General features: G+C 39.4%; 1 protein-coding gene across 5 annotated transcripts in view; it reads right to left on the bottom strand.

Moving 5' to 3' along the window:
• The window catches only part of LOC127414761 (GTPase-activating protein and VPS9 domain-containing protein 1-like), a 66,451-nt gene that overhangs the window by 8,171 nt on the left and 32,006 nt on the right, over positions 1-26,274 (bottom strand). For 4 of the 5 annotated variants that reach the window (XM_051653024.1, XM_051653021.1, XM_051653019.1 and 1 more), the window contains 10 exons: positions 24,732-24,857; positions 22,383-22,517; positions 20,389-20,508; positions 19,511-19,588; positions 7,643-7,989; positions 7,189-7,276; positions 2,445-2,516; positions 1,645-1,785; positions 462-591; positions 45-157 (listed from right to left, as the gene is read on the bottom strand). In XM_051653024.1, the coding sequence (XP_051508984.1) occupies positions 45-157; positions 462-591; positions 1,645-1,785; positions 2,445-2,516; positions 7,189-7,276; positions 7,643-7,989; positions 19,511-19,588; positions 20,389-20,508; positions 22,383-22,517; positions 24,732-24,857 (1,350 nt within the window). The remainder of the gene's footprint in view (positions 1-44; positions 158-461; positions 592-1,644; positions 1,786-2,444; positions 2,517-7,188; positions 7,277-7,642; positions 7,990-19,510; positions 19,589-20,388; positions 20,509-22,382; positions 22,518-24,731; positions 24,858-26,274) is intronic. The other variant, XM_051653023.1, reaches the window with a different exon arrangement.

A 26,274-nucleotide genomic window follows, 5' to 3' on the forward strand; every position in this document is an offset into this window, starting at 1 on the left:
CACAACTTTCTAGTATTGAGGTGGCAGGTATAGACAATAGGAACCTTCTGGGTCTGCGTGGTCTGGGAGGCCGTTGCGTGTTGTTGCAGGAGGAATGATGGGAAATACAACTGAATCTGCTGAGCACAGTGCCATCCGTAATTTCTTCTTAATATCACTGCAGAGATGAAAGATAATATACATAATATGTATACATTATATAGGAATAAATATACATATTCACGCATGTATAAGTTATTTAGTTCACTCTATGTTTTGTTTTGGTTGTTGTATGTTGAAGTGAGTAACTCAGAACCAGTAAAAGTAAGGTTGCTGGTTCAATACCCACTAAGGAGCAAGCCATGAGTATTGTGCCCATTACATCCAAGGCACCTAAGCCAAAGTTGCTCCAGGGGCATTCACCAAAAGCTGAAGTTAGTGAAAAATAGAAGTGTAAGCGTGTGTGTGTTTGACTGAGAGACCTGAAGGAGAACGTCTTATACTGAGGTGGGGCCGTCTGACTGGCAGAGTCTGGCATGTCATCTGCAGAGATGTTTTGCAGAGCTTCGTCTTTTGGAGAGTCATGCTCACTGTCTCCTTCCCTACACGGCTCTTTAACAACACATAGCAAAGCATACTTTAGAACTTTAGTTTTAGTGTAAATGATTAAAAAAAAAAAAATTTTTTAAACAATTAATACTAGTGCTCTCAGTCGATTAATTTTTAAATCGAATGAATCGAGATTTTGAAAGTGCTGAAATTTAACTCTACATATAATTATTTTCTTGTCAAAATGTAGTTCGTTTCTTTTTAGGAAAGAAAGCAAAATAATGTGTAACAATATAATGCTTATTTGACATTTTCCAAACATAGCCTTTCACAGTATAAAGATAGAAATGTACTAAAATAGCACCAATTCAAGTAACATTAAACATTTCCCAAAGTCTAGGTCTAAATAACTAGTCCCCCCAAAGGTTGCATATTCATTGCAATGGGCATTAAATCTGTTAAACTCATCCTCCACAATATTAATCAGCCGGGAGACTGTGGCTATCCGCTTTGCTACAGCAATCGTGAAGGCGTGTTCATGATTTGCGTGAGGGCGTCGTCAATGCCAGAGTCAAGCGTCGCTTTGAACTCCACATGAAAAGCACTGCAGACAACATCTCATTCTGCGTTTTCGTGATAGTTAAGAGTTGGTCTGCTTCTGTGGTAATTAAATTACAACTTACAGAGGCTGCAAAGTACTTGCTTTCTCTCAGAAGTTCCATCTAGGCTTGTTTTGTACATCAAATAGCGTTAAGAGCTGCTTCTTATCGCTGTTGTGGTGTGTCCGTCAGTGTAATGACTCAGGGCAGACACATCGGAAAGGTTCTGTCCTAATCCCACCAGTGTTTTTGTTGGTTTATGCTTTATTAACAGTAAATGCATTAATCACGCTTAATTAAAATGTAAACTTTAATTAAATTGCATGTGGTAATGCATTAATTTTGACAGCTCTATTAAATACATTTAAGAAAAACAGTTTAACCAAACAATATTTAACAAAATTAATTATTCATTTTTGTCTCACAGACGTAACTGCAAAGTTAAAGTTTTACAGAAGATTGTGTGTACTGGTTTTACCTTTGTGGTTGTACGTTTGGATAGTAGTGTATGACAAACCTTGTCCAACATAGGGTCCTACAGCTGCTCCATCACTGGGGGTGGGCCGTTTCTCCATGTACCTGATGTACTTGTCCATTATTGCCTCTGCTGACTGGGTCTTGGAGCTTTGCCTGAGCATTGATGGCTCATCTGATAAACCTGATACAAACAAACACACACAGTCAACACAGATCAAAGTGACAACCACCTGTTACGTTCTGTGTTATTTTGTGCATTTTTGCTCTTGTACTCTTTTTTTCCTCTGTCTGTGTATCTCATTTGCATTTTGAGTGTTCTGTTCCAGACTTTGCCGATTCTCAATTTGGATGCTGCACCTGTACGAAGGTGATTGGCCCACCACCAGCTGCCAGACCAAACCTCAGCGTTTGAGAGCTTAGAGATTTTGTTACATTGGTGCTCTCCAGTATTAGTGTCTGATTCTGTGCTCTAAGCAGAAAGGTTCGTAGGGGTGTCCTGACCTGTTTATTTATATTGTCTGTTCTGTTTTATTAGTGTAAGTTAGGTTAATTTAATTCTATTTTATTTCCTTCAAGTTTATTGCTTTGGGCCAGGGGTCACCCGGAAGCCAAAATACCCGCTGCTTATTTCCCAATTTTACAAACATTACTTCCAATAAATCAATATTGACTCTATGATCTTGTCTTTTTGGGCTTTTGGTCTGACGGTTGTGGGGAGCACATCTCCCATCACCTTTGTTGCATCCTAACCCCTAGAGGACGTAATACACTCCACTGTGATGTTAGCTAAGCAGTTGCAGTTGGTGTATGCGTGTATGATAAAGATAAATGACAGCTGACCTTGAGGGACCCTTTCCCCTCCTTGCTCGTCTTTTTCTGGCTTGTCCCGCTTTCTAAGACCTCCGATTGGCACTGCAGAGATGAACACAGACAGTTATCTCACCAACCATCATACCGCTGCATCCACGTTCATGCGAAAAGTCGAACGAAATCGACTCTATTCTGTCCACCGCACCAAATGAACCTACATGCTGTGAATGCTTTTGCTCCATTCAAGCCACTGCTACATATTTAGTAATGGGGTGCAATCACAAGCATGAAACTACAGAGCAAGCGCACAAATGTGGAAATCTGTGTTGCAGAATGTCATGTGTTTGCACAGCCTGTATGCATGAATTTAGGCTAAGTGTACAAGTGGGCAGATGAGATTTTGGCTTTGTATGACAGCAAGTCTATAACAGCAAAATATGCATCTTTTCAAATAAATGCATATCTGGGCAAGTTCCCTCTTATGTGGGTCAACCGACTGGCTTTGGAAGCATTTAAATAAAATGCTCCCATGTATCAAGATCTCAGTTGTTTGTTTGGACCACTGCAAAAATAAACCATGGAAAACCAAAATGGCTGCATGGATGAGGTGTTGAAGCCCGACTGGGCTCTAACCGTCACGCAGTGGGGTGAGGAGCAGTCTACAGGACTCTAGCAGCTAGTTTACAGTGCTAGACTGAGTGGGAGAGAGCTTGATGAGCTGGTTACCTGGGAGTTCACCCTCTGCAGTCCAATAGAGCACTGTGTAAGGAACACAGACAGCAACAAACAGGGTTGGGGGGCTTCATAAACACAATCTCTCCGCCCACGCTATGCTAAATGCTAACAGCCAATGAGCATCAAAGTCAGAAAGATCCTTAATGGGATAGTTGGGAATGTGGGTGTGAAAGAAGTAATATCAGTTAATTGGTTGAGTTATGGTAATCCAGTTAAAAACTTCTTTAAGCAGCTTCCACATGACTCCAGGGCATTATTGCACCGCTCAAAGCCAGCGTAAAAGACCACTTTGCCCTCTGTGAATTTAAATGAAAGAACTGAGGTCTCTGGATGCTCAGAAACATTAAAGTAAATATTTGTGAATAAAAATAAATGAAAAAGAAAATGAAACATTCAATATCAATAAGTTTGACTGTTTTAAAATATTTCTTGTTTCTTTGTACTCTAAAAGACATCACTAACTAAGTTTCCATCCAAGGATTTTTTGCGAAAAAAGTATTATGGTATCAAAATAAAGCTGATGGAAATGCAAATTATTGCATATAATATATATTATAAATAAATTTCACAAGTGTCGACATTATATTTTTCCGTTTAACTAACACATAAATGTTGATACTTCAAATGTCACGAAAAACTGGTTTGGAAACACTTTGTCGAGAAAATTGGCATTAACACAAAAATATAGTGTCACATGACAGAATTTACCCCAATCGTTAGCCTGTGTTAATCATGACGACAAGGTATACATCCTTGAAAGCCAGTTTATTGTATGTGAAGCATTACTCGCACTGTTATGGATTGGTCTTAATGGCATACAGATCCGATGCTACAAACATGACACTTTCAGGAGTGCTAACACAAATATCTCGTATCACGCACATCGACAAGTGCATGTAGAATAAATGAATGGCCACTGTTTGCGATTAATTTAATCGCGGTAGCCATTCGTTTATTTATTAAAGTTGCTTTTCCACACCATTCAAAATGACAGACAGCAGTCATGGAATTAGCCCACAATACCAAAAAACAAAACAAACAAACAAACAAAAAAAAAAACATAACATTTCTATGCACAAAGATGTTTTAAATAAAAAAATACACAATACTAGGAGAAAAGCATCAGTGTGCTTTTTTGGAACACTAACATATAGCCAAATTCTATAAAATTATTGTTTATACTTTTGAAAAAATGCCGGCAAAATTCCCTGTATTAAATTAGGCAAATAAATTACCAACTGAATAAAGCATTAAATAAAATAATTAATTACCAAATGAAAAAATTATATTTCTTTAGACCTACCTATATATGCCTTTTCTTTACACAAACTTAAATTAGCCTTACCCTGTTCTGTAGAAGAAAAAAGTTGGCTGAATGACATTCTCAGAATGTTCAACACTTTTTTTCCCCAAGACTATAAACTATCAGAACTATTTGTCCAGTGCTGAGGTCACTTTCAGAATATGAGCTTTTGAACATTTTAAAACTATTTTAAATGAAAAAAAATATATTTTAAATCTAACCCTCTTTACCTCGGATCGCATTTACTGAGCTTCTTCAGAAAATGTAAATTGCATTATGACGCTAAAATTAATTTTAGATGACAATCAAGTTCAGTTGGTCGTAAAAAATTGCGGGACATAATGCAACTGTGATGGTAATGCTTTAGATGATTTTTCAAAATAGCCTATTGAATATCAGGAATGTATCATATGTAAACCCTGATATTACACTGCATCAATTTTTCTTTAATAGCAGTACACAAAGCATATAAACATCGATAGATGACCTTATACTAAGTCCGAAAGTTTCCCCCACTACTTGGTGCAGGTTGCCAGCTTGAAAAGGGCCATGACGATTCGCTTTCGGGTCGGAACCAGTGGCAACCTGCCATAGGAGCAACATCAGGACCAATAATACAGTCCTATCAGAAGGGCAACTGATCCCTTTTGATTGCAATTCCTTGTCTTCTAATTGCATTTATTTGTGAAATTAAAATGACAGTAAGCTGTCTAATTTCAATGAATTGTCTCAATACTCTCCTCATTTTATAAGACTTCAGAGGTGAAAGGTACACAATTAGCGATAAACACATTTCTGTATGGAAACGGCTTAAGGGCAAATTTCTTTCGCGATAAACCAAAACTCATGCAACAAAGTGTTTCTTTTAGGCATGACGTCATCACGCACACCATTATCGATAAAAGGCCATTTGAATGGAAACAATTTTTTTAAGCATTTTCACTTTGTCGATAACAAAATAGCACGAAACGTTTGAACCAGTCTGGCCATTCTCTGTTGACCTCTCTCATCAACAAGGCATTTCCATCCACAGAACTGCCGCTCAGTGGATGTGTTTTGTTTTTGGCACCATTCAGAGTAAATTCTAGAGACTGTTCTGTGTGAAAATCCCACAAGATCAGGAGTTACATAAATACTCAAACCAGCCCATCTGGCACCAACAATCATGCCATGGTCCTAATCACTGAGATCACATTTTTTCATTAACTGAAGCTCCTGACCCGTATCTGAATGATTTTATGCACTGCACTGCTGCCACACGATTGACTTATTAGATAACTGCATGGATGATTGTTGGTGCCAGACAGGCTGGTTTGAGTATTTCAGTAACTGCTGATCTCCTGGGATATTTGGTGGATGGAAATGCCTTGTTGATAAGAGAGGACAACAGAGAATGACCAGACTGATTCGAACTGAAAGTCTACGGTAAATCAGATAACCGCTCTTTACAATTGTGGTGAGAAATATGGCATCTCAGAATGCTATTCTGAGATGCTGGTTGGCGCTGTTTTGGTGGCACAAGGGGGACCTACACAATATTAAGCAGGTGGTTTTAATGTTGTGGCTGATCGGTGTATATTCAAATTGTCCATTAATCATTGGCTGGTGCTTCGAAAAGTCAGTGGCAAACAGTTCAAAGTTGAAATTCTTTTAACTTTGAGCATAACGTTACAATGCTTGACAGAAGCGCAACGCAGTGCCAGGGGCAACACAAACTGCCGCTCCACTGCATAGAGCTCAATGGTTTCGGCACAACTGACACCAGTCATGCAGAAACCCCTTTAGTGTTAAGCAAGTGTTGTCAAATGCTGGATTAAATAATAATTTAAAAAAATGTAAGTAGTTCTATTCTAACTTCCATATAAATATGCACACTTAAAAATGCATAGTCAAAGACTATGAAATACTGATTATCCAACAGAAATGCAATAGACCTTTTTCACACTCCAGGTTTCAAAACGCGAAGTAAACAATTGCAGGGTAAACTTCGACAGTGATGAATGGAAGTGAATGGGAGACTACAGCAAATTTTATTTTCACTTACCCACTTGCTCCAACCAAGAGCAAAAGAAAAAATCCACTATTACATTTGAATGACTTTCCAGAAGAAAACAAAAATCGAGAGCAGTGGATTAAGACAGTCAGATGGGAGAAGATGCCAAATTTACTGTCACTCTCTCAGCAGCTGTAATCAAAACCCCCTCGCAGCTGTGGTAATTCATTTTTTAAAACTAATTCCAGGGTAATATAACACAAAGCATAATGTTATAAAATGACACTAAATATTTAATAATAAGGCGGAAACTCATCACAGTCTTATATGTCTATAATCAGCTTTTAGACAGCTTAGATAATACAGCTTTTTAAAAATTAACAGCATTGGTCTGATTAGGTTAACTGAATCCCACAGATTCATTCAGGGCTTATTTCTAGTTATTTCTATCAATTCTAACGGCAAAGTACTAAATACTCAAATACTTCCAAATACTTATCCCACCTTTTCTATTACAAATGTTTTGATACCTGATATTACTTGCCTGATTACCTGTAAAATTAAAAATAAAACAAATCTGCCAAAATATCTGTATTGGTGCATCTATTTATGGTATATACATCTATATGGTGCATCACCCTATTAAGTTGGAATGCTTCTGACCAGTAAAGACTAGACAGACCAACTGGATGAAAGCAGGCTTTTTACAAAAACAGTGAGGGGATTAGAGGTGGGCTCCTCACCTTTAGGAATAGAAGGAACAAAGCGCTTCTTCCACCAGGGCCTGTTCCTATCAGACTTCTCATCATCACTGTCCTTTCTGTCCTCAGACTGAACACATACAAAAAGAAGTTACCAAAAGTACACTGTAGTCAGTACTCCAACAACTTAAAATGCTCTTTAGATCTGAGCCAAGATCTACGGTACTCCCATCCAAAAACTTAAAATTGCTAAAGGACGCCACACTTTGTGCTTGTGGACATTTGCAACTACCATTTCGGTTTAAAATTTTTTTGTAAATATGTAAAATAAGTGTTCACTTAATTTCACAATGTATATATATATATATATATATATATATATATATATATATATATATATATATAATCAGCATTATATCGGCCATCTATCACTATCTTTTCTAGATACGAGTATCAGCCATTGAAACACCAATAATGGTCGACCACAACTCTTTACCTCTCCTTTCAGTGAGTCCTTGCTAGGGGAAGAAGTGGGCCCTGTGGAGAATGACCCGGCAGGGTCTCTCTCCTCCATCATGTTCCTGCGGTTCAGTCCAGGATCACTGTTGGGTCTGCGGCCAGCAGACACCACATCTGTGCTGCGGCTCCTAACCAGTCTTTCAGGGTAAGAGTGCCTTTGCTTGGGATGCTCCAGGTCACTCTGGGTCAGGTGGGGAGCAAAGAGGGGCGGGCGAGGCTCCTGTTGGCCTGTTATGCTGGCCTCTGGAATGGGTGGATCAGGTGGAGGGTGAGGGGGACGGGGATAGTGTACCTTGGGCCGCACGATGGTACCGGTGGAAGACCCTGCGGGAGAGGGATTAAAAAAGAAACATTTATAGTGGAAGATCGTGGGAATGGGACATGGAGGAAAAAGGTCAAGTTCAGTCAAGACATCTTGACGTATACCAATGATAACACTGCTTTTTTAAATCTATCATTATTTTCGATTTTTTTTGCCGATACCTTGATTACATTAACAACAACATTAAAATACTGTGTTACTATTGGCAAGATTTTAAAAAGGCTATATAACCTCAAGAATACAATGCATTCAGAAAGTATTCAGACCCCTTCATTTTTTTCAAATTCTGTTGTGTTGCAACATTATGCTAAAATTCTAGCTGTGTGCTTAGGGTCATTGTCCTGTTGGAAGGTGAACCTTCGGCCCAGTCCGAGGTCCTGAGTGCTCTGGACCAGGTTTTCATTAAGGATATCTCTGTATTTCGCTGTTCAGCTTTCCTTCAACCCTGACCAGTCCCCCAGTCCCTGTCACTGAAAAACACCCCCACAGCATGATGCTACCACCACCATGCTTCACCGTTGGGATGGTATTGCGCAGGTGATGAGCGGTGCCTAGTTTCCTCCAGACACGACGCTTGGAATTGAGGCCAAACTGTTCAATCTTCGTTTCATCAGACCAGAAAATCTCGAGTCCTTTTAGGGCTTTCATGTGTCTTGCACTAAGGAGAGGCTTCCATCTGGCCACTCTGCCATAAAGCCCAGATCGGTGGAGTGTTGCAGTGATGGTTGTCCTTCTGCAAGTTTCTCCCATCTCCACACATGACCGCTGGTTTCTTGGTCACCTCTCTTACCATGGCCCTTCTCCCCTGATTGCTCAGTTTGGCCGGGCGGCTAGCTCTAGGAAGAGTCCCGGTTGTTCCAAAATTCTTCCATTTAATAATTCTGGAGCAATGTGCTCTTGGGAACCAGAATCTGGTTTTTGCTTTGTCATCATTGGGTATGGAGTGAAGACTGATTAAAATTATTTAAAGCATTTTAGCATATGGCAGCAACATAACAAAATGTGAAAAAATGAAAGGGTCTGAATACTTTCTGAATGCACTGTAGCATATAACGATGCTTAAATAGCTATACGACTTAGAGGTCAATTTTGCCGATACTGATAACTAAGCTGGTGGAAAAGGCTGATAACTGATTAATCACCCAATAGTTTTTAAAATCGATTTATAAAAAAAAAATGTTTTTTTTTTTTTTTTTTTTTTACTATAATGGGCACAAACAAAGAGGCAAAAAGTTAAAAGTTAAATAAAAATGTAGTTTGTTCAACCAAATAATCAGAAAAATTTAAGATTTGGTGCATAATGCAGGACTTTTAACTATAAACAAGCCTGAAACACACCAGGGACTATTATTTTGAAATTACAGAGACTTGGCTCCTTGACTATATATTTAAGTGTTAACCAAATTAAGCTTTTTATAGCTTATGTATTCACCAGATGAAGGGTATTGTGTGTGTGTATGTATAAATAAATAAATAAATAAATATATATATATATATATACACACACACACACACACACACACACACACACACACACACAGTTGTGCTCAAAAGTTTGCATACCCTGGCAGAGATTGTGAAATTTTGGCATTGATTTTGAAAATATGACTGATCATGCAAAAAAAACTGTCTTTTATTTAAGGATAGTGATCATATGAAGCCATTTATCATCACATAGTTGTTTGGCTTCTTTTTAAATCAGAATGATAACAGAAATAACCCGAATGGCCCTGATCAAAAGTTTACATACCCTTGAATGTTTGGCCTTGTTACAGACACACAAGGTGGCACACAGGTTTAAATGGCAATTAAAGGTTAATTTCCCACATCTGTGGCTTTTTAAATTGCAATTAATGCCGGCGTATAAATAGTCAATGAGTTTGTTAGCTCTCACATGGATGCACTGAGCAGGCTAGTTACTGAGCCATGGGGAGCAGAAAAGAACTGTCAAAAGACCTGTGTAACAAGGTAATGGAACTTTATAAAGATGGATACCTTGAAAATGCCAGTCAGTACTGTTCAATCACTTAAGAAGTGGAAAATTTGGGGATCTCTTGATACCAAGCCAAGGTCAGGTAGACCTAGAAAGATTTCAGCCACATCTGCCAGAAGAATTGTTCGGGATACAAAGAAAAACCCACAAGTAACCTCAGGAGAAATACAGGCTGCTCTGGAAAAAGAAGATGTGGTTGTTTCAAGGAGCACAATACGACGATACTTGAACAAAAATGAGCTGCATGGTCGAGTTGCCAGAAAGAAGACTTTACTGCACCAATGCCACATAAAAGCCCGGTTACAATATGCCCGACAACACCTTGACACACCTCACAGCTTCTGGCACACTGTAATTTGGAGTGACAAGACCAAAATAGAGCTTTATGGTCACAACCATAAGTGCTATGTTTGGAGAGGGGTCAACAAGGCCTATAGTGAAAAGAATACCACCCCCACTGTGAAGCATGGTGGTGGCTCACTGATGTTTTGGGGGTGTGTGAGCTCTAAAGGCACAGGGAATCTTGTGAAAATTGATGGCAAGATGAATGCAGCATGTTATCAGAAAATACTGGCAGACAATTTGCATTCTTCTGCACGAAAGCTGCGTATGGGACACTCTTGGACTTTCCAGCACGACAATGACCCTAAGCACAAGGCCAAGTTGACCCTCCAGTGGTTACAGCAGAAAAAGGTGAAGGTTCTGGAGTGGCTATCACAGTCTCCTGACCTTAATATCATCGAGCCACTCTGGAGAGATCTCAAACATGCGGTTCATGCAAGACGACCAAAGACTTTGCATGATCTGGAGGCATTTTGCTAAGACAAATGGGCAGCTATACCATCTGCAAGAATTTGGGGCCTCATAGACAACTATTACAAAAGACTGCACGCTGTCATTGATGCTAAAGGGGGCAATACACAGTATTAAGAACTAAAAGTATGCAGACTTTTGAACAGGGGTCATTTAATTTTTTTCTTTGTTGCCATGTTTTGTTTTATGATTGTGCCATTCTGTTATAACCTACAGTTGAATATGAATCCCATAAGAAATAAAAGAAATGTGTTTTCAAACATTTAAGCATACGCCTTCAGATCAAAAGATTTAAGATCATGAGAAACATTTCAGTCAAGTGTTTCAAAACTTTTGAGTTTTGTGTATATATATATATATATAAGGAATAATTGATGAAAAACTGTTGAATTATTGAAAAATTATGCACACCCGAGGTGGTAATGCGATCGACGTGCAGCGGAGTGCATTATTTTTCAATAATTCAACGGGCCGGAATCAATTATTCCACTTATACCATGCCTTAAGACATCTTTCAGGGTTTTATCTCAAGACATTTTCAGGTTTTCGTCCCTAAAAATTTCTGGGATCTTTTATTTCAGCTCATGAAACATGGGACCAATACTTTACATGTTGCGTTTATATTTTTGTTCAGTCTAGTTCGAAAACGTCACTTTAGAACTAGCAACGGAGGATAGCAAGGCTCGCGCTGCTTTACTGGAGCACTTACTGGAGTAACAAGTTAGTGCGTTTGTGCATGTGTGTTACAGTTTGCGTGTGAGTTTGTTTTTGAGGGATCGAAAGAGAGAAGCTCAGAAACTAAGAAAGATCGCCTTGTGAGATTAACTTTATTTGTTGCAGCTCTCATCAGAAGTAACATCACTTCAAAATCACCAAGATGTAAGTTTAAGCACTTCTCAGCAGCATCGAGTGTCGCCATATTTCCGTTGTAAACCTTACCAACTGATTTCAACCCCACTGATATGCAGGTGTGCGCTGACATGACGGCTGTTATTTGCTCGCAAGTGTGTGCATAATGCGTATAATGAATCCGTGTCCACGTATATGTGTAAAGAGGGGAAGGGGCGCGAGAGTGCTTCCTACAGATAATATAGAAGTTTTATTGATCAAGTGTATCTTGCTCCGATACAGTTCAAGCCTTCGTTGTTAGTTCAAAAACGTAACTTTAGAACTAGCAACAGAGGATGTGCTGCTTTTTGGCATGTGTCTGTGTGTCTGTATGTGTGTGTGTGTGTGTGTACGCAACCTACATAGAATGTTTCACATATTAAAAGTTATTTCGTATAATAGAAACTGTTGTGTTGATAAGTCACGGGGGGTGCGGCTCTATTTGTTGGTCGCGACAAGTCTCAGTGTGCGCACATACGCACGCGCGCACGCGTGTGTGTGTGTGTGTGTGTGTGTGTGTAAGTGCAGGGGAGACGAGGGAGAAATAAATAAATGTAGGATATTATAAACATTGTTTGACGTTCTTAACCAATTTACTTTAACCAATGTCTTTGTTTATATGGTTATTTTGCTGTGGCAGCATGTACGGTGTGTGTGTGTGTGTGTGTGTGTGTGTGTGTGTGTGTGTGGAAAGAAAGAGAGGGGAAGCCCAAGGACACTTTTCAATCAAAATTGAAATAAATTTTGGATATTACAGACATTGTCATTCTTATCCGTTGTACTAATGTCTTTGTTTTAATTGGTTATTTTGTTGTGGTAGCCTGTAGGATCTTTGAAATAACTGAAATAATTTGGCGAAGTGATATGGAACCGTTATGCGGTCAAGACTTTGAACTACTTCATAGCCATGCATTTACTTGAAAAATAACTGCACACCTTAGAACGTCCGTCAACCAATCGGAATCAAGCATTCAACAGACCCGTGGTGTGTGTATATATACACTGGTGGCCAAAAGGTTGTAATAATGTTCAGATTTTGCACTTATGGAAAGAAATTGGTACTTTTATTCACCAAAGTGGCATTCAACTGATCACAATGTATAGTCAGGACATTAATAACATGAAAAATGACCATTACAATTTGAAAAAATATTCAGAACTTAAAATACTTCAAAGAGTTCCCATCAAAAAAATCCTCCATGTGCAGCAATGACAGCTTTGCAGATCCTTGGTATTCTAGCTGTCAGTTTGTCCAGATACTCAGGTGATATTTCACCCCACGCTTCCTGTAGCACTTGCCAGAAATGTGGCAGTCTTGTCGGGAACTTCTCACACACCTTACAGTCTAGCTGATCCCACAAATGCTCAATGGGGTTAAGATCCATAACACTCTTTTCCAATTATCTGTTGTCCAATGTCTGTGTTTCTTTGCCCACTCTAACCTTTTCTTTGTGTTTTTCTGTTTCAAATGTGGCTTTTTCTTTGCAATTCTTCCCATAAGGCCTGCACCCCTGAGTCTTCGCTTTACTGTTGTACATGAAACAGGTGTTTAGCAGGTAGAATTCAATGAAGCTGTCAGCTGAGCACATGTGAGGCATCTATTTCTCAAACTAGAGACTCTGATGTACTTATCCTCTTGTTTAGTTGTACATCTGGCCTTCCACATCTTTCTGTACTTGTTAGAGCCAGCTGTCCTTTGTCTTTGAAGACTGTAGTGTACACCTTTGTATGAAATCTTCAGTCTTTTTTTTACATTTCAAACATTGTGTAGCCTTAATTCCTCAAAACAATGATTGACTGATGAATTTCTAGAGAAAGAAGTTTCTTTTTTGCCATTTTTGACCTAATATTGACCTTAAGACATGCCAGTCTATTGTATACTGTGGCAACTCAAAAACAAACACAAAGACAATGTTAAGCTTCATTTAACGAACAAAATAGCTTTCAGCAGTGTTTGATATAATGGCAAGTGATTTTCTAGTACCAAATTAGCATGATTACACTAACACCTTTAGCACCGAGGCTCATCACAACTGAGAAACACACAGACTGATACACAATCTCAAGACGCTTACCTCTTACCGGAGTTTCCACATTGGAGAGGACATACTGTTCAAAATGGCGGAGGAGATTGCGGTTTCTATAGTGAATGACACTTGTGCACCAGCTACTGCGAAATAGGGAGAAATACCCCCCCCCCCCCCCGGACGGCTATTTTTCCACTGAGAATATAGGATGAATTTGACCAAAATGACATTATCTTCAGAGAGCTAACATACTACAGCATCTCTGCTTGTGCGTGGCAACAGGGGATGGCACACATTCTCTCTCTCTATTTCCTTCTCTCTCTGTCACACACACACACAACATGTCCTCATTTCTCCAATAACTTTTTAGAAACAGCCCAAGCCGTGATACTAGTTCTAAAGTGACATTTTTTGAATTACTAACGAAGGCTTGGACGCATAATTTGGTTTGAACAAGCAACGGCATATTCTGATACGTCGCGTAAGAAAGTAGTTCCATGCACAAATGCATTTGACCGTACTCAGTTTTTCCTCATTTTTAAAATGTACTTGTTCATTGAACTGTTGTATATAAGCAATATCACACTGGCAATCATGCTATATGGCCCTAAATCAGCACTGCTGTGATTACCTATGGCCAAATCACAGCAGTGCTGATGTAGGGCCATATAGCACTCTTGCTCATGTGATATTGTTTAAATATTATTTATACCACGGGTTTGTTGAATGCTTGACTCTGATTGGTTAACGGATGTTCTAAAGTGCGCAATTATTTTTCAAGTAAATGCATGGCTATGTAGTAGTTCCAGGTCTCGATCACATAACGGTTTCATATCACTTCGCCAAATTATTTCAGTAATTTCAAAGAGCCCTACAGGCTACCACAACAAAGTAACCAATTAAAACAAAAACATTAGTTAAAGTAAAATGGTTAAGAATGTCAAACAATATCTAAAATATCCTGCATTTATTTCAATTTCGGTTAAAAAGATCCCTCGCGCTCCCTCGTACTTACGCATACATACGCACACGCACACACACACACACACACACTCTCTGAGACTCGTGTCATGACCAACAAATAGAGCCACACCCCCGCGACTTCATCAATACAGCAGTTTCTATTATCCAAAATAACTTAATATGTGAAACTTTTTATGTGCCAATGTATTTCACCCTTAGCAGCCTCACATAGCTTTAGTTGAAAGCAACGCGCTAACCCTCCCCTCCCCTCTCTCTCGCTCGCCCACATGCACGTCCTTGTTATTCCAATGCCGAAAAGCAGCGCATCCTCCGTTGCTAGTTCTAAAGTGAAGTTTTCGAACTAGCAACGAAGGCTCGAGCTGCATCAAAGCTAGATACACTTGATCAATACAACATTTTCTATATTATCTGAAATATCTGTGGGAAACATCCTCACCCCCCCTCCCCCACGCGTCGTGAATGCATTACCACCTCGGGTGCGCATTATTTTTCAACAATTCAACGGTCCATTGTCAATTATTCCTTACATGTATATCTACACACACACACTTTACCAGATGAGGTTTAATGAGGAATAAGGTTTATTATTATTCACAAGATATGCAGATCTAGTTAAAGGGGGTGTGTATATATACATACACACATATATATATATATATATATATATATATATATATATATATATATATACACACACACATACGCATACACACATACGCATACACACATAAGCATACACACACACAGTTGAAGTCAGAAGTTTACATACACTTTGTTACTACTTGGTAGCATTGCTGTTAAATTGTTTAACTTGGGTCAAATGTTTTGGGTAGCCTTCCACAAACTTATCACAACAAGTTGCTGGAGTTTTGGCCCATTCCTCCAGACAGAACTGCTGTAACCAAGTCAGGTTTGTAGGCCTCCTTGCCCTCACACGCTTTTTCAGTTCTGACATTTTCTATCAGATTGAGGTCAGGGCTTTGTGATGGCCACTACAATACCTTGACTTTGGTGTCCTTAAGTCATTTTGCCACAACTTTGGAGGTATGCTTAGGGTCATTGTCCATTTGGAAGACCCATCTGCGACCGATCTTTAACTTCATGGCTGATGTCTTGAGATGTTGCTTCAATATATCCACATACACTATATTGCCAAAAGTATTCGCTCACCCATCCAAATAATTGAATTCAGGTGTTCCAATCACTTCCATGGCCACAGGTGCATAAAATGAAGCACCTAGGCATGCAGACTGCTTCTACAAACATTTGTGAAAGAATGGGCCGCTCTCAGGAGCTCAGTGAATTCCAGCGTGGTACTGTGATAGGATGCCACCTGTGCAACAAGTCCAGTCGTGAAATTTCCTCACTACTAAATATTCCACAGTCAACTGTCAGTGGTATTATAACAAAGTGGAAGCGATTGGGAATGACAGCAACTCAGCCACGAAGTGGTAGGCCACGTAAAATGACAGAGCGGGGTCAGCCGATGCTGAGGCGCATAGTGCGCAGAGGTCGCCAACTTTCTGCAGAGTCAATCGCTACCGACCTCCAAAGTTCATGTGGCCTTCAGATTAGCTCAAGAACAGTGCGTAGAGAGCTTCATGGAATGGGTTTCCATGGCCAAGCAGCTGCATCCAAGCCATACATCACCAAGTGCAATGCAAAGCGTCGGATGCAGTGGTGTAAAGCACGCCGCCACTGGACTCTAGAGCAGTGGAGACGCGTTCTCTGGAGTGACGAATCACGCTTCTCCATCTGGCAATCTGATGGACGAGTCTGGGTTTGGCGGTTGCCAGGAGAACAGCACTTGTCTGACTGTATTGTGCCAACTGTGAAGTTTGGTGGAGGGGGGATTATGGTGTGGGGTTGTTTTTCAGGAGCTGGGCTTGGCCCCTTAGTTCCAGTGAAAGGAACTCTGAATGCTTCAGCATACCAAGAGTTTTTGGACAATTCCATGCTCCCAACTTTGTGGGAACAGTTTGGGGATGGCCCCTTCCTGTTCCAACATGACTGCGCACCAGTGCACAAAGCAAGGTCCATAAAGACATGGATGAGTGAGTTTGGTGTGGAAGAACTTGACTGGCCTGCACACAGTCCTGACCTCAACCCGACAGAGCACCTTTGGGATGAATTAGAGCGAAGACTGCGAGCCAGGCCTTCTCGTCCAATATCAGTGTCTGACCTCACAAATGCGCTTCTGGAAGAATGGTCAAACATTCCCATAAACACACTCCTAAACCTTGTGGAAAGCCTTCCCAGAAGAGTTGAAGCTGTTATAGCTGCAAAGGGTGGGCCGACGTCATATTAAACCCTATGGATTAAGAATGGGATGCCACTTAAGTTCATATGCGTCTAAAGGCAGATGAGCGAATACTTTTGGCAATATAGTGTAATTTTCCTTCCTCAAGATGCCATCTACTTTGTGATGTGTACCAGTCCCTCCTAGAGCAAAGCACCCTCACAACATGATGCTGCCACCCTCATGCTTCACGGTTGGGATGGTGATCTTCGGCTTGCAAGCCTCACCCTTTTTACTCCAAATATAACGATGGTCATTATGGCCAAACAGTTACATTTTTGTTTCATCAGACCACAGGACATTTCTCAAAAAAGTAAGATCTTTGTCCCCATGTGCACTTGCAAACTGTAGTGTGGCTTTTTATGGCAGTCCTTGCTGAGCAGCCTTTCAGGTTATGCCGATATAGGACTCATTTTACTGTGGATATAGATACTTGTCTTCCTGTTTCCTCCAGCATCTTCACAAGGTCCTTTTGCTGTTGTTCTGGGATTGATTTGCACGTTTCGCACCAAATTAGTTCATCTCTAGGAGACAGAATGCATCTCCATCCCGAGCGGTATGATGGTTGCGTACTATTGTTTGTACAGATGAACGTGGTACCTTCAGGCATTTGGAAATTGCTCCCAAGGATGAACCAGACTTGTGGAGGTCCAAAAAAAATTTTCTAAGGTCTTGGCTGATTTCTTTTGATTTTCCCATTATGTCAAGCAAAGAGGCACTGAGTTTGAAGGTAGGCCTTAAAATACATCCACAGGTACAGTTCCAATTCAGTACACCTCCTTAATGACTTCAACCTAAATGTATGCAAACTTCTGACCTCAACTGTGTATATATATATATATATATATATATATATATACACACACATATACACACACACATACATACACACCACCAGTCAAAAGTTTTGATACACTTACTCATTCTTTATTATAATTTTTTTTCACATTTTAGAATAATAGTAAAGTCATCAATACTATGGAATAACATAAATGGAACTATGGGAATTATGTTGTGACTAAAAATCCAAAATAAATCAAAACTGTGTTATATTTTAGCATCTTCAAAGTAGTCACCCTTTGCCTAGAATTTTCAGAAATGTACTCCTGACATTTTCTCAACCAACTTCTTGAGGTATCACCCTGGGATGCTTTTTAAACAGTATTGAAGGAGTTCCCATCTATATGCTGGGCACTTATTGGCTGCTTTTCTTTATTATTTGGTCCAAGTCATCAATTAAAAAAAAATTATTATTATATATATATATATATATATATATATATAAAATTTTAGATTTATAATGAAATAAATTAATATGGTGGCACAATTATATTTTTGTCTACAAAACTAATTTCAAACATTTAAGCATACGCCTTCAGATCAAAATATTTTTAAGATCATGGGAAACATTTCGGTCAAGTGATTCAAAACTTTTGACTGGTAGAGAGAGCGAGAGAGAGCGAGAGAGAGCGAGAGAGAGCGAGAGAGAGCGAGAGAGAGAGTGAGTGTGAGTATGTGTGTATATATATATATATATATATATATATATATATATATATATATATATATATATATATATATATATATGATACATTTTTATTTCATTTTGACTAACAAAAGCCAATGAATGAATTCTTTAGGCTTGAGTGAAACAGAAAACTGTCATTTCTGCAATGTAACTGATTCTTGAAAAAAACAAACTAGATTCCAGGGTCATGACATGACTTCTGTTCAACTGGCATTCATAAAAACTAAGATTCCACACGCACAGTCAAGAAGCAAAGCTAGCAGGAGTGCGCTTGTGTGTGTGTGTGTGTGAGAGAGAGCGAGAGAGAGAGAGGGAGAGCTTGAGAGAGCTGTCAGAGTGAGACAGACCTCAGGTGAAAGTAGGCCACCTGTTTCAAGGGTACAGCATCTCTACTGAGTGTTTCAATGCCAGCCCTGTGCCACTAGCTCAGTGGGGACTGGCCACAGAGCCAAATCGCCCGCAGTGAGGTCTAGCAACCTGTCATCCCCTCACCTTGTCCCCCCCCCCCACCACACACATTCTCAAAATGTCTCTCCAATACATTTAAGCAGCTCCAAAGGCACTCCATTGGAGATACACAGTATTGGACACACACAAAACAATTGCTTTAAAACACCAATGTACAAATCCATTAAATAGAAGGAAACCGGACCTCAGAATGCACCTTAAATAGATAGTGCACCCAAAGTCACCATTTACTTTAACTGAATAGTGACTGAGGCTAAAATTCTGCCAAGCCTATCGTGTTCCATGGAAGAAAATCAGTCATATGGGTTTGGAACTATATGACTAAATTAAGACATAATTTTAAGTTTTGGGTGGACGATCCCTTTAAGAGAGTAGAAATCTGGCACACGTTCGCTTTATTTCACACAACGCACACACTGTAAAGTGAGCTCTTGTCATGAGGCACATTAATGGCTCTGTTTTCTAGCTCTTACATTCATAAGTACCGCATCCTACAGCAGTACATGCTGGGAAGTGACATTACCTTCTCCAGAGGAGAGAGGATCAAACATGGCCAGCAGTGAGTCTGCTTGAGAAGGTGCGCAGGACAGACTGTGAGCCCCTAGAGAGGTGGAGGAAAGAAGGGACGGATACAGGGATGTTGAAAATGAGGGACAAAGGAGCTGTTAGTCCCACACCAGAGATCCCAAGAAACATTCAATAGCTTAACACCAAATAGCAGCATATAGTGACCCCAAAAAATATTTGAATACTTAAGCCACACTAAAAAAAAAAAAAAAAAAAAAAAGAACTGTACGAACTGGATCACAAAAACAACTATAAACCAAGTGGCATTTAATTAAAAGAAAGCTAGCACAAGCAAACTTTTAAAGCAACACATTTTACAAAAAGAAGTTTATTAGATTTGCAAATTATACAATATAAATATAAAACAGAGATATAATGTTCAAAATTAAGATAAATACATGCCTTTTTTCAACTCTTTCATTGTAAATATTAGTGGAATATGTTCATAGTTAATGTGATGAACTACACTTGTGATTCTTCTGCTAGGACACGTGTGAACCTGAAGAGAACTGACTTTATACATCCACTAAAAAATTCCCTGGGGCCAGTTGGTTAAAAGTGAAAAATGCTAAGAAAAGTGCCTAGCACCATTTGTTTGCACATACCACTTGGTTTCATATTTGTTAAATGATGTGTGAAATTCACACATTAAGTGCGGCTTGATTTTCTAAATATATTTTGGGGCCATTGTATATTTCCCATTATGTTGGAAGATAAAAGGTTTGTCATATCCCTTTAGAGACAGATCTATGTAGTTAAATTTAAACAAAGCCTTTTAAGGCACAGTAAGACTGTTACCAATCAATCACTTCAGTGTGCAAGTGTGTTTTGTACCATGTGCTGAGTCCTCTCCATCTGGACTGGCTACGGAATCTTTCCCTCCGAAGTCTGAGCTGCACTCAGAGCGTAGGTCCTCAATCTTATTGGGGATGTCCTCCGATGTGGCACTGATGCCTGCACGAACAACAGACAACACTTCAGCAAAACCGCCAAACTATAAATCATAGCAGGAAGCATATTAGTTTTACAGTTGTATTATTTGTCAAAGTAGTCAAACTTTGTCAAACTTTGCCATGAAATACTACCACTGATAAAAAGGAACAGCAAATAACTTTTTATCTGCTGCCTCTGCAAAACGAGCTTCGGTCTACTTTTTTCATAACTAAGGATTTGACTGTACATATATCGGAGATATACAGAAATGTTAAAGAATAAGTCTATAGCGTGTTGGTGATGGAGAGGCGGGCATGTCGAACGGCCCATCTCATTCCACTCACAGAAGCATGGAATCCACGCCAATGCTCCCTTGAGTATGCAAAGAGGGCAGAGGAATCCTCCAGGGAGGTCATAGTAGGTGAATGAGAGATGGAAACGGCAAGAATGAATCAAAGAAGAAAGAAAAGACAATCCATCTGCCAAAATCCTCAGGGAAAACTTCCAACGAGGAGTCTGTTGGGAGTTTGTTGTTGCTACCTAGCTATTAGTCTTCATCACTATGTCAAGACAGAAGAGTCACCAAATAAAAATCAGCGAAGCAGAGAACAGCATTTAAAGGTGCTGTAAGCGATAGTTTTTTATGGAATGGTATGCAGAAAATGTTCCTTCTCCCTGAAAGATATCACTGAATTAAGTGTTCTGAGATATGTCACCAGTCTCTGTGACAGCACTAGACTGTGTAACAAAAATATGGCCGCTGACACATTCTTTGATCAGCCAATCAGAAGACTTTGATGTGCTTTATGCCTGTCAATCATTTTGCATGTTCTCATAGTGTAGTAGTTGAAGTGGATCATTCAGGCTTAATGTCATATTCAGATTCATAACAGTTGTCAGCTGAGGGCACTATATTGCTACTGTTGTGTTTGACAACTGTGAGAAGAAGCAATGCTCTTTTGTTTGGTGCCTATCTTTGGAGGGAGGTGTTTTGAAAAGAGGTGGTGTGTCTAATATAACAGCTCAGTCTTGTGGAAGTTCCAAAATGGCTCAAATCGCTTGCAGCACCTTTAACTCTGATGTGTAAGAAGGATGATATTTTGGATTGTCAACTGTTGTCCAAACAGTTAAGACCGAAGTATGCTTTGGTTTTGGGCGTGATGTACATTTCGTCATTAGCACAGTCTGCATGGACTGTCTGTGTGCAACCCAGTTTTTTCTGCCACATTTACCTGTTTACATATGTATGCAATGTCTGCACATGCGCCTAGTTGACAATACTAAAGATTATCACAAAGCAGTCATAGTGCACATGCATCAAACGTGTCCGTGCAGGCTCATATTCAAAAGTTTATTTTGAAAGGCTAAAATGCTCGACTGTGTGCAAGATGTAACGGCCTGTGAAAAAAGTATTCCATTGCCTTTACACAATGTAACCAAATGTGATGCAACAAGTTTCAATGATTAATGTATAGTTATGAGGACCAGGATTGGACCAATTAGATTTTTTACAGTGGGCGATAGAAAAAAAAAAAAAAGGTCCTGTTGCCTGTTGAGGTTGTTTAGGACAAAAACTTCATTTACATAGAAGAGAGAGCTTCTATCGCTTGTTTCTTTATTATGTCACGCATAGTGAAAATACTGACGTCTGATGCGCATTCATGAGTAAATCAGAGAATCTCATTCACAGTGGTTTGCATGTTCACATGACAACTACAAAGACCAGAGCTTATCGAACATGTTCTGATATGTTTAGCCATGGTGCTCATGTGGGTGACAAGTCCGAATTGACAAGTTTGAATCTGGATCACCCTCATTGCCTGACCTTTCTACTGACCATTTAGACCAAAAGAATTAAACAGTGAGTTTGCATACATGCAAGTGTGTTTGTGTACCTGAAACAACGCTGAGCCCCGGGGTGCTGGGTCGGGAGCTGACCTCTCTGACCTCTGTGTCGTCTGAAGTGCTCCCAACACCAGAGCAGCTCTCTAGCTCTTGCAAGCGTTCCTCCTGCTTCAGATCTGCAGCTTCTGCAACACAGATCCAATAACTGCACAAACTACTGCATCCACACAAACACAAAGACTACAAGGGCATGTCTGTGGAAGGCTCTCATTTCTATGCTCATTTGTAATAATGTAAGTCTCAACTGGTCTTCGGAGTCTACTTTTGTGCAATTTAGAACAGAAACAAACCTCAGCTATGGATAAAAAAAAAAAAAAAAAAAAAAAAAAAAAAAAAACAATCACTCATTTTTTTCCCTGTGATGCAAAAGAGGCAGGCGGACAAAGCCGCACATTGGCTGCCTTCTGCCTACTGGCATAACACACTTCAATGACAGGGATTATGGAGGAATCATACAGAAATACTATGTCTTACTTATCATTTCTAACTCATAATGTGCCAACACTTTGCTAACAGGATTAGGGATGCACCAATACCACTTTTTCTCTTCCGATCCGATTCTGATATCGGAAATCTCAGTATCGGCCGATACCGATCCCAAGCTGATACCAGTGTTGTTTTTTATGCATAATCAGTTTAGAATATCTTTGCATTATTCTGTGGAACTAATTGGGTGTACTCTTTAATATGTAAAGAAACACAAACCCCTAACTACACATTATTTCAATATAAATGTATAGCTTATTAAGAAACACTTTATTATTAACTAGTATACTGGATAATGTAGCAGCAAAATTAACAGTAATTCCAGTCTTCAAGAAACCAGTGTTTTATTTTTGCCCTTTTTTCCCCTTTTTTTTTTTTTTAAATATTTCAAATTGCATCTGGACTTTAAAGGATTCAGATCTCTTTTTGTTCAATTTAGTTGTAAGATATCAGTCCACTTTTTTTATTTTTTGGAACCCATTCAACTTAAATATTATTATAAATTGTAAACAAATACTAATGATGACAATAATAAAAATAATATAATAAATTATTATTAATATTATTATTATTGACTTAATAATTTTAAATATAACAGTAATATATTTCAATTGTGCACTTTTTAAAACCTCACACTTTTATTTTTACATTCTAAACTCCAGGAAGTCCTGTATGTGCTTGTAGGCAAGTTCACGGTAGTTTAATTCGCTTATTCAAATTCTAAATGCATATTATAAGTGAAACAAACTATTGAGCATCTACATCTAAAAATAGCTGCGAGTGCATCACCAGTCTGTGCTTGAGTTTGTCAACAGAGCAGCACCATTCACTAACACGCTGGCGCTGTGCATTCTATATATTTACTTATTAAACACAGCCTTTTGTGATTCACAGAGCTATCGTGAACAGCTATAAGTGGCTTTGAATAAAATACATGAGTCATATGAACTTTAATGGTGTTTTTATGGTTCTTTTATTTCATTTTTGGAGCTTGACAGTAATGAACATGACTAACACACAGTATCGGATTTGGATCGGGCTTGTCGGACCGATACACGATCCGTCTAAAAGCTTCAGTATCAGAGCCGATACCAATCCAGGTATCCGATCGGTGCATCCCTAAACAGGATTATTGCAGTATAAAACGGAAGAAAATCTCTAAAAGAAATTCAATGCATTCTCGAAGCATAATTTCTTGACATCTCCAGTGTATCCATCTCAAATACATCGAGTTTATTGAAAGGATCGGATGCAACACACTTATGTCTAGTGGCCCCAAAGAGCATACGGGCACTTAAGCCACACTTAAAAATATATGAATATCACTGCATTAGAGATAACAAAATATCACACCAAGTGCCATTTATTTTTAAAGAAATATAACAATATTTTAAAGCAAAATATTTTACATAAAAGTTGTTTGTCCGGTTTTAAATTATAAAATGATAAAAACATGTTCATAGCTTATGTAATGAATTGCATCTTTGGTTACTCTGCTAGGATAGGCCTAACTGTATGAACTCCAGGGAAACTGACTCTAAACATCCACAAAATTACTAAAACATTACCTTGGTTTTAAGTAATACTAAATATGGCTCGGAAAAATTAAGTTAGCTCTTAGAAAGGGTCGAGCATTATTTGTTTGCAGATGACTTTGTTTTCATATTTTATTATCCAATTCAGTGAAAATCATACGTTTTAAGCATGGCTTAAGTGTACAACTATTTTTTAAAGGAACAGGCATATTTAACTTCACCTGGTTTGTCTTCCTTCACATTTAATATAGAAAATGTTTGATATTGGTAAACATACTGACATCTCAGTATCCTTTACTTTTATGTGTGAACACTCACCTGAGTCACTGGGCAGCACCTCTACACTCCATGCCTCACTTGTCGTTTCAGAGATGGTAGAACCGTATGGGTCCAGAAGAACAGGCAGACAAAGCAAGCTCCCCAACGCGTTCTCCGCCGCAGTCCCTGAGGAGATGACATTTAAAAAAAAAAATGCATGTATATGGGGTGAGGAACCTCTGACCAAAAACAGCTGGAAAGAGCACTACGACAGGGATGGGCAAAGGTTAATTGCAGTCTCCCTCCTCGCAAGTTTTCGAGGGTGAGCGTACACACAGACGAACACACGCAGTACCATCAGGGTTGTGACTTTGAGGTGTGGATTGAGAGGAGAATCACTCATAACCTCATTATTCGCTCAACCAGCATCCCACACAGCACCTCCTCTCTCCCAAACACTCCCAACAGGAACTAATGCCTAACAAGGCAGAAGAATGGAGACGGAGAGCAGAGAAGTGAGGGGAGAGAGAACAGCTAGCCTAGCGGGGGGTGGGGTTTGAATGTGTGTGGGGGCGTTTGATGGCCGGGTGGATGCAAAGATGAGCGCGCCCTATGATACTCGACAGGCCACATCTCCCTGCATACACACACATGCAGGCCTGCACAAGGGCAGGTTTGGTGGGCCTGCAGGATAGCTTCCCCCGCTGGCCCTGTTTACAGTGAGTGAGGCAGGGGCTCTGAGCCGCCCGTCTTTCAGGTGCATGATTAAATGAGTGGCACCCGCAGTTGTGAAACAATTAGAATTTCTGCCTCATTATCATGGTAATCTTATCAGTGGGATAATGAGGTATTAATGGATATTTAATGTGTATCTCATAACCCAATCCCTCGGAGAAAACACATAAGGAAATCGCTGTAAATTCACTTAATGATGGAAAAGTCCCCCAACGCCATATTCCGAGCAATGAAAAATGGAGGATGCAAATGAGAAGGAACCAAGGTCAATAAGACAGCAGGGACTGTGTGAATGTCAGACGGAGGGAGAGAGAAAGAGAGCGAACATGGAAGATGAGGGAATAAAAGGAAAAGATGGGGTGAAGAGAGTGAGAGGATGAGTGAATGACAGAGGAGTGAGAGATGGCATGTGATGGAATGAAATGAAGCAGACTGATGTTGTTTTTCTTTATGACTCTGTTCCAGAGAAGCTCTCTGCGAAACATTGGAAATTGTCTGACTCTACAGAGAAGGATAGTTTTGTCTCAATCAAGGAAAGAGTGAATTAAATAGGGCCAAATCCACTTAGCCAAAATTGGGAGGTGTAACAAATACATCACCCTCAGAAAATTTTTGGATAGTCATGCCAAATTTATTTGAATTTTAACTTTTTGGATTGTATGATTTAAAATGTTTTTGGTCACAGAACTACAGTTTTCTTTATATTCCAAAACAATTTCTTCAGATTCAAAACGGGTAGCGCACATGCTTTTGACATGTTAGAGGTATAGTGATCATAATATTTGACAGAGTTACATGAAAGAGAAATGGGGTTATCATCAAGTTGCTTTTTAGTTTAAGGAAATCAAACTATGACAACAGCATCTCA

The sequence above is a fragment of the Myxocyprinus asiaticus genome, chromosome 24 (assembly GCF_019703515.2).
Source record: "Myxocyprinus asiaticus isolate MX2 ecotype Aquarium Trade chromosome 24, UBuf_Myxa_2, whole genome shotgun sequence".
Taxonomy (NCBI): Eukaryota; Metazoa; Chordata; class Actinopteri; order Cypriniformes; family Catostomidae; genus Myxocyprinus; species Myxocyprinus asiaticus.